The 15,215-nt window shown below is 36.6% G+C and overlaps 1 protein-coding gene across 1 annotated transcript in view; it reads left to right on the forward strand.

The window, feature by feature from the left end:
- The window catches only part of LOC140233835 (uncharacterized), a 163,166-nt gene that overhangs the window by 54,488 nt on the left and 93,463 nt on the right, over positions 1 to 15,215 (forward strand). The window contains exons 26-31 of the mRNA XM_072313928.1: positions 2,937 to 2,993; positions 3,597 to 3,698; positions 6,219 to 6,281; positions 12,680 to 12,884; positions 13,232 to 13,343; positions 14,858 to 15,005. Of these exons, the coding sequence (XP_072170029.1) occupies positions 2,937 to 2,993; positions 3,597 to 3,698; positions 6,219 to 6,281; positions 12,680 to 12,884; positions 13,232 to 13,343; positions 14,858 to 15,005 (687 nt within the window). The remainder of the gene's footprint in view (positions 1 to 2,936; positions 2,994 to 3,596; positions 3,699 to 6,218; positions 6,282 to 12,679; positions 12,885 to 13,231; positions 13,344 to 14,857; positions 15,006 to 15,215) is intronic.

Raw genomic sequence — 15,215 nt, forward strand, 5'->3', positions numbered from 1 at the left:
TTGGCTGGCCCGTATGGCATCATATCAAGTCAGATAGAATTGAAATTTTTATTACCAAACTCTCCATAATATTACAATATAATTCCATGCAAAAAAAAAAAATGAATAAATAAATAAAATGTCATTCCAATTTGGTATCTTACGGACGATTGGCGACAGGCTATACCTGTGAATACATATTAACAGTCTATACCTGTGAGGCTATGCAGGCTATACCTGTATTAACCGGCTATACCTGTACCATAACAGGCTATACCTGTGAATACGGATTGCATAAGATCTCTGTAAATCAAAGCCTAACTTTTGATTTCAACCAATTTGAAGACATGATTCAGACATTCACCCAAATATTAAAATAAATATCACAAACAACCAAAGTGTAAGCTAAAACATAAAATCTAGGAGAAATGCACCAAAGGATAAGTGAGTTAACTGCTAGATGAACACAGTCATGTCAATTGGCAATTCAAGGAAAAAAAGGGACTGCCATAGAGATAACTCACAAAATGGTGTTAACTTCAATGAAGTTAACTTCAATTGATTTTTTCACAATGATGCCAGCATAACATAGAATAATACATGTAGTAATTACAATTTCGATAGAGAATTTAATAAGCTATAACATACTGAAATTTAGGTACAAATTTGTGAAGGGTAAGAGTGATACGCTTGAATGAATTTGAAATCTGATGACATTATAAAATTTCTTATTTTTCATTCATGCATTATTTTTCATTCATGCAGAAATTTGATAGCTTTAGATAGCTTTGACAGCCTTGACATCCCATTAGTATACATCTATCACTCGTCAGCTTTCAGAATATGTGAAAACATGTGGGAGTCCATCCTCCATCCTAACAAACTACAACAGCTTTGAATATGCATTTTTTCTGCCCATTTGCACTATATATCTCCATTGATACATGCACAAAATTTCAACTTTACCAGGCCCGTATGACATCGTATCAAGTGGGATAGACTTTAAATTTTGTGAAAAATTTGCTCAAATTAGAAACCAATTCCATCCAGAAAAACAAGCATTAGTTTTTTGCCTTACGGCCCCCAACTATGCGCGAGTGACACGCACGCAGACATGTGCACACACAAAATTTTAAAATGCTCAAAATAGTTTGAAATGTATGCAAAATGATTTCTAGCTTGATTGAAACATTTTGAAATTTTGAAAAACATGACATGAATGTAGTTTGTTGGGTCTGCATGTATGCAGTAAATGAATCCAAACTTCTGCAGCTATCAAAAATCGAAGGTGATTTGCCACAAGTGCTCTCAAGTTTCTGAAATCCTAACAAATAAAACTTGAAACAGCACATGTATGACCTTCACCTGTAGTCATACTACAGAATTCTTTATGTGTGAATTTTACCAAACAGATTTGTATATGTTGGGGGTCGTTCAATGCAACATTCCTTGGAGCATTGGTGCTGCACTTCTGCTGTATGTGTTTTTACATACAGCGGCGACTATACTAGCGCAACCAGCTCTGGTTCAGTAACAATCCTCATTTTGTATGTTTAATTGTTTTGTTTTGTAGTGTATCATTTTTTGAGCTTACAGTGCTGGAAACAAGACTCATCCAATTCTTTTTATTTTGATTAAATCAATGATAAGTTACAGTGATCAATTATAAGTTTAAATCAAATATAAGTCCATTCATAAAATGAAAACTTACAATATTGTTGATGAAAAGTCATAATCGATTATAAGTGGGTCAAGGTTATCATTAATTTTATGAGTAATCATACATTTGCACTTGTAAACTCTCGCTTGATATAAACAGGTCCCTGATCTTTAGTACTTTACTGTAGGAAAAAACAAATGTGCAAGATGTGACAATAAATATGACATATTTTGTACCGTCAGGTTACATGTCACACAAGAGATGTGTGTTATGCTGAAGTACAGCATTACATGTGACCGTATGATCATGTATTTCTAAGACATTTATAGTCATGAAATGCTATCTACATGCAGTGATGATGTGTTGTTGTTTTCCTGCCTAATGTCATAATTAACAGACAATATTCATTTTGCTGATGATAACACTAAAACAGATTCATTCTTCATTACTTTGAGCTGCTGTCCATAATTCTTATTTACACAAATTAATACAAAGAAGTTTATTATCAGTATGCTCGGCCCAATTGTTCTACATTCAACATTGGCCTTTTTTAATACTCATGAAGTAATTCAGCATAGTATATCCATCTTTCCTGATACTTTCTGCAAGCATTTTTATTTGTGATATAGTGGTTGTCACGCATAAAAAACAATGACAAGACTCAAGTTAAAAGCACAATGCTTTCGATACATGATGGATAACATAGCTGGTTGACACATAATTGTCTGAATCGTACTACAGTTACAAAACAGTGGTAGTGGTCTCTTTAGCAGTAGTGTTGATGATGATGATAGTGATAAAAGTGCAATTCATTGATTGACACCAAAAAAAAAAATAAAAAAAATCAAATAGGAATAACAATTCTTACAAAGTCAAACCTACGATTTCAACACAGAAAGCTTCTCTGGACAATACTGAATCGAAATTTGATAAAATTGAATGAAGAGGTGACAAAATGGGTGGTACAACCTATAGCATTTGTAGAGTACATATTTCTGCTTGTGTGTTGAGCTTGTTTTATTGTACAGTGCACTCCTATTGTAACAAACATGGTTATATTAAAAAAAAAAAAAAAGAAAATTGGATACAATGAAGTAAAATTCTGGTCCCAAAATTATCATTTATATGCATCTCTGTACATACTTAATTTGTTCAGCCATAACAATATTTCTTTGTAACAAAAGAAGAGTACCAGTCCCAAGGACTTTGTTATTACAAGAGTTGCCTGTACTTCTATACCTTTATGGCAGTATCACCCTATTTATTGTGCTTTAATTCACTATCTTTCTATCTGCAGGACTTGTGCGAGAGTACAATGTGAATCCAACAGCAGTGGCAGCCTCTTTCAGCTCCAGTAACGTTCTTTGTTTTTTTTTTCTCTCTCTCTCTAATCGACAAATTGTGCCACAGGATAGTAGCTTCCTTGCTGAATTTTAAGAGTATATCATTGTCTTCTACTTCATAAAATTTATACTTTTTTTTTCTAGATCAGGGTCACATATTTGTTATACCCTTAACAACATAATGCTGCTAGAGTTCTCTTCAAATAGCATGCATTTTATGGTGATACCATTTGACAAAATATCAATGATGGTGTCCGTCAGAACCCATCTAGATTAATTTATCAATCAATTAATATTAATTGAGCTCTGTGCAGTATATGCACATACAGAACTTTGTCATTAGTTACCAGTACAACCTACTTATAACAATTGACTAGTAAAACATATTCCAGAGAGTTCAAGGGCTTTTGCCTCTAGAGTAACATTCAACTGATAACGTGAATATTGAAAGTTTAGTTAAATGAGATGATGTGTGACCAATATGGGTACATGTGGTCTTCTTCCAGCATTTTCACTGTCAGCTTTCCATGTAATGATAAACTAGATTTGATACCTCATATGGTCTGCATTAATTTGTGCCATCTTCAAATGTCTTCCTCTTGATTCATTTTCAGTTCCTCCCGTGAAGCAGGACAATCTGCTTCACTTCCTGCAGGCATACTCCTCCTACCTCAACCAGGAAGCATCATCTAATATATCAGAGCCTCTGTTTGGATGTAAACAAGTGTTGCTACTTCTGCACTATCTCTGTCCCTCTCACATTGATTCACAGGTTGAGGTGCAGTGACCTAGCCACATTTTAGTCACTCTGCTGAGATTTGCTGTCAATAGATCACATTACTTCCAGTTCCAGCTAAGGAAGATATTCTCTCCCTTATCCAGAAAATTAATCTTTCTGCTTTCCTCTGTCTTACAGATTGAAAGCAAGCAAAATTTATTTTATCAGTTATATCCAGATGGCTCTCAATTTCTCTGTTTCTGTGCACAATGAATATAAGATTATCTTCTTTTTCTTTTAATATAATTTTGATGTTGCCTGTATGAACCTTTCATCCTTCATTCACTTTAAGTGAATGATTAGAAGTTAATAACTAATTTATCTTTAGCACACATTTTATTTTTTTTTGACTTCACAATGACAGATATGATGTGAGTGCTATTTAATGAAAGAATGAAATTTCTGTATTGTGTGTTTGTGTCATATTACCATCACAGGTTGCAGTGATATATGATGCTTGATGATTCACTATACAATTAATGACTTCCTGTTATAGCTTTGGAGAGGACACTTTAAAAGTTTCATTACCATATTTTGATTCAAGTATTTTGTATTCATCATTAATTTTCAATGTTGTCCACAAGAAGAAGATCAAATACTGAACTGCATGTGTATGCTTGTATGTTTTTATGCCTTTGAAAGTACACAATGTAAGAAAACACTACCTGCAAAGTGTAGACACACAGTTAGAACTGATGTCCTTGGTTGCTACTGTGGGCAATTTGCTACAGTTCACATAAATGCCAAGGTCCATAGTCTCTCTGTAAAAGTCTGGCTTGATTCCACTCTGAGGTGGACAAGACCCTATCCAGGAAACACTTATTGATGTTGTGAAGCACACAAAGGTCTCACTCAACATTCCCTTGAATGCATTTAAATGTGGACTTCACATATGATGTGTCTCAACAGTGTACAATGTTTGAACATGATACTACTGGTATCTAGGGAATATTAGTCTGGTCCACCATATAGCAAGTAAAATGCTTTCCAAATGCGTCCTCCCACTCACAGTTAGGCAGATCTGTTTTGTCACATTTTAAAGAACAAACTGTGCACACATTACAAAAGGTCCACAGTTTTTATGATTTGTGATTGGCCAGATCACCAATGCACGAGCCTGAATGGTAGGTATATGTGACCCGCTACAACAAAAAGGTCCTAAAGTCGCGCACGGTCGAAGCCGTGAAAATCGAGTTTGAAATCAGAGCATCAAAATTGGTCAAAACTTACGATTTTCTGATTTTGATATATTATTGGAGTCTAACATGTCTTCTATCATCTGTCGAAATTTTGAAGCAAAATGATCAAAGGAAAGACCAAAAAATAGCGTTTTTCTGAGCCATGTTTTTTGGCGTTTCAACGAAGCAGAAACTGGTTCGAAAATTTGGATTGAGCCCCAGAGATAGGTTCCGCACCTAACAACGACCAGAGTGATCTCATTGGTCAGTTTGCTGCTTGCTGCTAACCGAAGCGTGAAGCTCGCACACTGCCCAGTCGACTGGTGCGTGCGGGCTGGGTGCGCTATGTTCAGCCGCTTCTCACATCCTTGTCACTGATTGGTTGGTGAGGAGACCGCCGACACTGATGTGCTTGAATGAACTCTTCGGGGGTTGCTAGGGCTTACCTTCTATTGTCCAGAGGTGAAAACTGACTTGCGTGTCCGTTGATCGCGATTGCGTCGAAAGGAAGACTTTTAGGGCGCTTTTCTCGAAACAGTGATTTTCCAGACGTCTCGACATGCTCTCTTTTAAACATCGATATCTCCGCAGCTGATTATTTTTATAAAATGTGTTATATATCAATCTAAAGCAGAAAGATTAGGGGATTATATCGTGCAATTTTCAAATAATCGACCTCGCCCGACTTTAGGATCATTTTGTTGTAGCGGGTCACATATATGTATCATTCTGTATGTTTGAACGTACAGGCATGAAGGTCCAAAGACATAGTCTCAGAGATCTCCAAATTGTAGCTACTTGTATATGTGACTTTTCCATCCAAAACTTTTACTAGGAAAGTCCAACGATAATCTTACTTGATGGAATGGATAGAAATTATAGGAACGTAATTCCTGTGTACAAAGATTTGGAATGGTATATCCTCAGGATCAGTGGTCAAGCTCAATTAATTTTATACTAAAAAATGTACATGTAGTGTTAGGTACTGGTACTTACAGTTATATAGGATTACGGGGGGAAAGGAGGCATCTCAGTTGACTGCATGCTGCAGTTGAATTGTTCAGGTTTTATTCGTTGATGTATGTGTGTGGCAGATTGAACTGCTGTGTTACTATAATAGCAGAGTAGGCCTACACACAATGTCATGTTGTGTGATCAAGAGCTTATTATGTTAATGATATCATACAGTGTTCATGCATTTATTCGTTATCAACTCAGCAATATATCAATATTTACCTGAAGCAAGGAGTTTTTTTGTTTTATCTATTTCTTGTTTCCAGTACAAGCTTTCAGGGATCGTGTCAAGGCAGACACATTGCAGGATATGGCATCAGCATATGAAAGTAATTCTTAATAACTTTTATGCACTTTATATAAATCAATGTAGTAACAACCTATTTATATGACAGTAACATTATATACAGTCATTTAAGCACCAAAGGTTTAAAAGAATAACCAAATTGCAGGTTGCCAACACAGATGTGTCACTACACATATGTCCACCAACAGGGAAAAACGAAACGCAGTGGTTACAGAACATGGTAACACTGTGAAGAACACAAGAATTTCTGGGACAGATTGAATGCAATCTATCTGTTACAGTTCTATTGTCTGAATACACCAATAGAAGTTATTTATGTACAAAAGAGTGCTTTATCAGTCTATTTTATCTACTTGAATTCACTATGACAGGATATTATTTCATTCATATTTAGTTCTTGTGAGAACACCAGTGTGACCTTACCTTTGATGTAACCCAAGATGGAGGGTCACTTATTTCTATAAAGATCATTAACTTTCATTTTAACTTGCTTTATGACAAATTCAATTTTTAGCACATAAGACTCAAGAAAGTTGATTTTTTTTTTCCTGCATGCCTCTTGTCCTGAACCTGCATCTTCAAAGCATATCAAAACCAAACAGGTTATGACCAGTCAGTGACTTTCTTTTCCATCGAAACTGTGACGTAACTTACAAAATTTGGAACATACAGATAACATGCAATGATGTTTTTCCTTTTTCTAATTCATCTTTTTTCTCTTTTTCTGTGTCTCTTTTTTATTTACTATGACATTATTTGCCTTCAAAGTTTTCCGAGAGTATTTGGGAAAGTCTGCCAATCAATCAGCTGGAAGTGGGGGTATAGTAACATTCTAGACAATACACCACCTTGTAGTCTTTGATTTTACTATCAATCTCCTCTATACATTCATACACGTGTGTAGTGTGATTGATTGTGCTGGCATTTAAATCGTTTATTGCCAGCATGTTTGTGTTTATATGGTCATTAATCTCATTTTGTTTCCATCATTTGTGTATACATGTACAGTGTGCTAATCAGGTGTTGTTTTTAGGTTGGTTTTGTTTTTGTTTTCTTTTGTATGTAGGGTAGTCATGCACTGTTTGTTATGGAAGCATTCATAACCCTGCTTCTGAAAGATTTGAAGTGACTTGTTTTGTGGGCCCTAATATTGCCGCGACATACATACTTCATATGTTTGTTTTTGCCAAAGATTGCCTTCCTGTGAATTGTTCATTGAAGCAAGTTGTCAAGTTTTGACACATATGTAGAGGCAAAGTGTTCACAAAAGTGAAATATTTTTGGTTCATCAGATCACATACTAGAAAGTGTACTTTGTTATTACGCATTTGACACCAGAGTTAAAAAACACAATATTTTTCTGGTATAAGTAATTTTTTGCAGTTTCAAAGAATGCATACTGTCAATGCTGCACGTGAATATACTTATCATGCATAATCAGTAATTACTAAATAATTTTGAAAAGATCTCACAGTTCCTATGATTCATACAAGTTGTATGTGACAAAAATAAAGAATTGAGTGTTGTATTTGCAGTGTATGCCATGTGGCAAATGGGTTTAAGTCATCTAAATGTTAGCACTGTAGAGCGCAAACATCATGTCAGTAAATTATTTGGAGCTATGTCCTAACAATCTGGTTTTTTTTTTCTTTTACCAGTAACATGCAGCACAACACAGTGTGAAGTAATTTGTGTGTGTGTCTGTGTGTGTGTGTGTGTGTGTGTGTGTGTACAAATGTGTGTGAACAACAGTAATGGAATACCAAGGTGACAGACTTTTACAATTGAAAAATATGTCTGTAAATATTGCTATTTAATGGACATATTATGGGTTAATGTACGGGACATTGATAACAGAAAGAATGTCTACTGTAGTTTGGCAATCAGGACAGTTACCAGCATAAATACAAACTTTTTCCGTCATCATCCGTAGTTTAGTCTGACCTCTCCTATCTGACCTCCCTTTATCTGGATCTTTCTATTATCCGGATGCGATCTCGATGTGAGTTGGTTTCCCCCCCCCCCCCCCATCAAATGATTATGGGGAAAAGGGGATGATTTCAAATACAAACAAAATTCCTACAGAAACTCACATGAATTACATATCATTGTCAACATAATTATCATGCATTTACTTGTAATTTTCATCTACAATGTACATAGCATGCATTCAAACATGTACTACCCCAAATCACTGCAAGAACATGGATAGAAGACTTTTCGAAAAATCAGGGCATGGTACAGGTGGTCCTTCGTTGAGCAAATTATCAGAGAATTCTGAACGGATACCAGCTGACGAGGACATGGCGTGAAGAAAGAACAAGCTCTGTATTTTTTTCATTTTGTAAAATTTTATTTTGGAGGGCAATTTAAATCAAAATTTGAACATGCATTAGGCGCCATCTACTGTGTTCGAGCATATACATATATATACACATAGACCCCGTTTACAGTGCGAGGCGAGGCTGTGGCGGAGCCGCGGCCGAGCCAGCCCCGCTTCAGCGTAAACGCGCAAAAGGCCAAATGCGAGGCCAAATTGGCCTCGCATTTGGCCTTGCTCTGGAGGTGGTCTCGGCCGCGGCCAAGCCGCGGCCGAGCCCTGCCTCTTCTTGGTGTAAACGCAAACTGGGCCAAATGCGCGGCCAATTGCGTGGCCAATTTTAGTCTGGCTTCCAAACCCTCTGCCTGTATCTTTCGCTATTCAGGATATTAACCCCCTCAACGTCGAAAACTAGTATAGTTTAAGGTGGTTTTGTCCTGCAAAGGATTTTTTCCTTCGGCAAAGGCCTTTGCCCTAACGGCGACTTCGTCGCCACGGAATTCATTTGGCAAAGGGTCTGAAAACCAGACAATACCAAATTGCGTTTGTTTACAAGCAGAGCGCCACTACGACAAAAGTGTAAACGGACAAAATTGCGAGGCTCGGCCGCGCAATTGAGGCCGGACTCGGCCACGGCCGAGCCCGGCCCCGCACTGTAAAAGGGGTCATAGTCAGTCTAACAATGGTCAATTTCGCCTAGCTGTGGTGATTGGATTTTTTTAGTTCAATTTCATTGGCTCATTCTGTTTCTTTCCAAGACCTGCTAGATACATTCCTCAATATTTACGCAGGTAAATTTGACAACAAATTATTTTCATTTTGATTTTAGAAAAAAAAAAAAACTTTGTAATTTTGCACTGATAGCAAAGAAAGCATTTCAGTGTACACTACCTTCTTCAATAGGTTACCTGTACATGTACAGTATACATATGTGTAGCTACCATTGGGTAGGCAGCTGCATGTATCAAACATTGAATCTCCCATATCCGGCCAAATCCCTTATCCAGATGAGCGCCAGTCCCAACATGTACGGATAGGAGAGGTGGGACTGTATGTATCAAGGATCTACTCTTTGCAGAGTAAGATAAAAACTTGTAAGACTTTAACAATTCCTTCTACTTGCGAATTTTGTTTATATCTCATTTAGATATTGTTGTTATTATTATTATTATTATTATTATTATTGTACAACAAAGATGCTTAAATGTTGTGAACATTACAATCTTTTCTGCTGCAGTTACGATTTGCAGTCAAACAAACACAATTGAGCTGTTGGTGCACTGAACCCCATTGTGTAAAGGTTTACTATGATAGTACCTTGTTCAATATATCAGCAACTCTTATGCCTACTACCAGCATGGTTTATACCTGTGGTGTTTGTTGCAATATGAGTGTCTAGTGGAAAATCATGATTTCATACAGCAATTGTGATGTACAGATATGTATTTTGACATATTTTCTGTGTTCATGTTTGGTTTTTTCCCCCAATCGCATCATTGCATTGGCATGCTATGTCATGTGAACATACTATTGGTAAGCTGAATGTTAAATCTGAAAAATCATTTCACTTTAAGAGTGATTTTCCATTACATCATGTTTCTAGGCTTATATCTGTTTGGTATTCTTTTCTCACCCTCTCTAATTTTGTGTGGTAGATATATATTTCCCTCCTTTTGCACCAGAGCTGTTGCTGTTAGTAGGCATTATGCTTTCAGGTTTTCTGTTTTCTAATTTATCTGTGAGTATCAAATTATATGGGTTTATTTCAGGTCATTAAATGCAACATATGTCCTTTTCTTCTCACTGAAGTGTAGCTCTTTCATCCTTCGTCTTCATATTATGTGCTATGTTAAATCTGACAAATCATGTCACATTAAGAGTGATTTTCCATTACATCATATTTCTAGGCTTATATCTGTTTGATATTCTTTTCTTACTCCCTCATTTTGTGTGGTATATATATTTTCCCTCCTTTTGCACCAGGGCTGTTGCTGTAAACATTATACTTTCAGGTTTTCTGTTTTCCGATTCTCAGGAAATATTGATGAGATGCTCTTGAAATATGATAAAAGTATATATAGGAAAATTCTTCCTGCATAGGATAGGGTAAGGATCACATTTGACGGCTGTCCTGTTAGTGTGGTGTTTCCAGACCATGAGAAGTTTTCAGTTTGTCTATCTGCAATCTGCATCAATTCAGAATTTTAGCAAACTGACATTTAGGATCATGACATTTCACTTGTGCAATATCTCAGTAAATGTTCAATGGTATGTCATGTGATTTGGCAATCCCTCAAAAATCACTGAGATTGATTTTACTGTTAACAAAGTTTGTGCAATAATTAAGGGAGGGGTAGAATTCCTGCAGTAGGTTTTGGCAAACTTTGGTGAAGATCAGGAATCGAAGGCCAAATTACTAGCCAAGAGTTTATGGAATAGCATATATGAAAGATATCTGTTTTTACATCACTAGTAAGTACATGGTTATGAAGATGGGGTCATACAGCTTATTAGATTTTAACCCGTTGAGGACCGACTGATTTTGCTGTAACATGCATTTCCCATAGACACCTGCCCAAGTATTCTTTGGACTCGTCTTCAACGGGTTAAGCAACATCTGGTGAATATGTGATCAAAGTCAAGTGTTTTCCATTAGAGAAATGATGGCAAGGCAAGGTACACATATTATTTGAAGCAGTAAGGCTGTATTTAGTGAATACAAGAGATCAGTGGTCCAGACTAATTCCCAGAATAAGTCAAGAACAGACAAAGAAGACATTTTGTTCTTGTCATAAAATTTTTTTTTTTAATCTGTGCAGTTAGATATGTCAGTGTGTGGCTATTTGTAGACTTCAAAAACAATAATATTCTAGGTCAGAGCTGAAATGCTGAGGCAAATAGGTCATAGCAAGGAAAAAATGGTCCGATCAAATACAATGTAGCCATTACAACAGTATGTCATATTTCACAGAACAATTGACATTTCATATCTGGCAAAATGTGAATGAGAGCAGCATAGTATGTTTGCATCAAGATACCTGGGTCAAATGCAAAATTTGTAGAAATGTTGCTAGTCAACATTGCACTGTTGAATGTTGTGACACCCTTCTTTTCTTTCTTGCCTTTCTGTGTGAACTTTGCCTCTTAGACAGAGTTGTGAGACTTTTGTGTCAGATACTCAACAGTATGTTTCCATTCAGATGATGCAGGTGCAGGATTCCAACTCATCTTTCTTTAGGTGTTAGACTAGACATATTTGATGTAAAGCAACATTTGAGGAAGGCAGCCAGTCTTATAGCAGCACACTTATTTTCTCCCTTCCTGAAAATGTCTTTGTACTCTCTGTATTTTGTTACCCCCAACAATGTGGTAACAGCTGTCTTTTTTTTCAGTTTGATGTTCAGATGCCTGATGTTTCCTGAGGAGATTTTTCCACAATAGACAAAGGAATTTCTTCTTAAATGTTTTTGTACCACCTACTGGGTGCAATTGCAAGTCTTGATTGTCAAGTTTCAGTCAGTGTGAGCTTTGCATATCCTGAGTTCGTGTCCAGTCAACTAGTAGTTGGTCGGCACTTTTTTTATGTACAACATATCAAAGATTGAGATACAGATTCAACAGCTTTGAACATTTGTACATACATGATGCATCTCAGTGATCTGCTTAAATGAATGAAAAATATATCATGAGTAAACTGAGATTTAACTCCCCTGTCAATGTTGATGTAACTCTCAATTTCAAAATGTTTGTTTGCTCTGTACATATATGTCATTTCAGTGTTCTGGCTGGTATGTTACATTAGATGATGTGAATTAAAAGTAATGATAATATGGGGTATTTGTTATGCCCTTTCCCACTTTGAGTTATGCAATAATTCTAAACTGTTGAAGATGGGCTGATTTTGCTACAACACACATTTCCCATAGACACTTCACCGAGTACACTTGGGACTCATCTTTAACAGGGTAATAAGTGCTATGCAAAACAGAAACTGGAGGAGACATAGAAAAGAATCCTTGATGAAAGCATGGACCCTACCACAAAATTTAGGGTCCATAATGAAAGTAAAGCCTTGTACACTGTTGTCACCTGTCACACAGGCATGATTCACGGCCTTCCACATCCCACTGCTGCCACTGCTACCACCATTGTGCCTCCTGCACCCAACCTCACATCCCCTCTGATGGAACGTTACCTCTTTCTGCAACAACAACAACAACAACTGTTGCAACAACAACAACAAATGCTTCCAGGTGCCGGTCAGCAGGGACAGACTTTCACAAATCCAGCCATCACAAGGCAGACGTAAGCTCTTCCTCCTTTATATACTAGTCAGTTGCTGTTGGCAAGTAGCATAGCTTCTTGGCTGCATAAAATAAAACCTTTACATATAGCTTTAAGGTATGTTTAATGCAGAAGGGTTTTAAAGTACAAAACAGGGATACAGCTCAATTAGCTTTCTGTGAAATAGAGAATTGTTAAGCAAAGCTTTCATGTAAGCTGATTCATCATAAAGTCAGTATTCTGAAACACTTCCATCCAGTGTTCTGATGTTTTAAGTTTTAAGCATTGGGAGGAGGATTATATTGTTTGCAAACTCATTTTATAGGCAGTCATGTGTTGTTACATTGTATCTGTTTCTTTACTTTTAGTGCTGCTCATCTTAGAGGTGAAAGCTCGATCAAGAACTTTGTTGGTGATGATCAGCTCAGTCCAAGGTCACAGGCAGACCCCAAATCCTACAGAGCACAACTCTTACTGCAGGTAAATGTTTGTCTATGGCAAACATAATGCTAGTTTTTGTTGCAAATGGCTGTATGTTATCTTCTTGTGGTTGACTCTATTCTGTCCTGAGTTTAGTAAGAGAAGGCCAACTTTTTTTTCGACATTGATTATAATGAACTTGCTGGAGAAGCAGCAGTAGAGAGCAAACAAACAAACAGAGGGAGAGGAAGCAAGAGAGAGAGAACAAAATCTAGAGGGAGAGTACAAATTATGTTTCTAGTTTTATTACAAAGTTATTGTTTTGGGGTTGATGTTGGTTTGGGGTTGTTCCTTTCTTTTTTTATTAGTTGCAAATTCAGGTGCCCTACTAAAAAATCAGGTATCAGAAGCCTAGAACTTTAGTTGTGGCAGGATAATCAAATATACATGACTGTATATCTGTGCCTTTGTGTTACTCCTTTCATGAGAAAAATGAAAACATTAGCAAAAGAAGTTAAAGGGAAGATAAACCCCAAGAACAATGTGGATTGAGTGAAAGCAGCGACATTAGTAGAACACATCAGTGAAAGTTTGAAGAAAATCGGACAATCGATGCAAAAGTTATGAATTTTTAAAGTTTTGGTGTTGGAACCGCTGGATGAGGAGACTACTAGAGGTTATGACGTATGAGTGGACTACAATATCAAGAAAATATAAAGAAAATACTACAAAAATCCATTTTTCATGAAAATTACAAATTCCATCAACTTCATATTGACATATGTTAAGGGTATCAATTATTCCCCCTGCTTTCTGAAAGCGGTTGGTCCACTGCTCTTTCTTAATTCTAGAAAAGTGAATTTTTGTTGAATATCCTTAATATTTTCTTTGTATTGTTGTCCACTCATACGTCATATCCTCTAGTAGTCTCCTCATCCAGCGGTTCCAACACCAAAACTTTAAAAATTCATAACTTTTGCATCGATTGTCCGATTTTTCTCAAACTTTCACTGATGTGTTCTACTAATGTTGCTGCTTTCACTCAATCCATGTTGCTCTTTGGGTTTACCTTCCCTTTAATCATTAAACTTATACTTGTTTCCATTCTGTTGATAGTCCTACTTTTGAAAATTTGATCTTAATTTTTTTTTTTTTTTTTTTAGCTGGTAACATAATATTTTCACTGACAGTAATAGTCCTGATAATCTTCAATTTCCTGTGATATACTGTTGTTTGCATTCTATGCACAATTTTTTTACTAGCTACTATGTTGGGAGTATTTGTGGCTTTCATGTACATTTGCCATGAATTTGATTCTCATCCAAGTAGGTGTGTAAACTCCATTTGCGTATATTTGTGTATACATCAGAATTTCTCCATTATGTCACATTGAGATAGAGTGGTAAGTTGCAAAAGGCAGCCCTATCCTCATACACTGTCTGTAGCAAGAACAAGACTATTTCCAGTGTTAGACTTCACTTGTTCAGTTATTTTGAAATATGTTTATTGTCTTACAATTTACTGTGATGTATTCCTATAAGATTTCATTATGCACTTGGCAAATCATTCCCCAGATGAAGGAAAAGGAAACCACAAAACTAGCAGCCATGTCAGAGAAGGCCAAGTATGAGGCACAGAAGGAGAGGGAGATGGAGGTGTACGACCCCTGGGGCAAAGGTGGTGGTGGGGCACCCATGAGGGACAAGCAGGGAAAGATTGTCGGTAAGTTCGACACATTTTGATGATTGAGCAAGCCTTCTCATTCTGGCAGCATATATTCATTCACTAGACATGCTTATGTTATGTTCCTGATAGTGAACATACAGGTACATCATCCTGCATCATAGTATTGAATTGTTGAAATCAACCTGTGAGTCTGAACAAATAAGCAAAGTCATGATGGCACATAGTATCATTATCAGTAGATCTAAC

This window comes from Diadema setosum, chromosome 10, assembly GCF_964275005.1.
Source record: "Diadema setosum chromosome 10, eeDiaSeto1, whole genome shotgun sequence".
Lineage (NCBI taxonomy): Eukaryota > Metazoa > Echinodermata > Echinoidea > Diadematoida > Diadematidae > Diadema > Diadema setosum.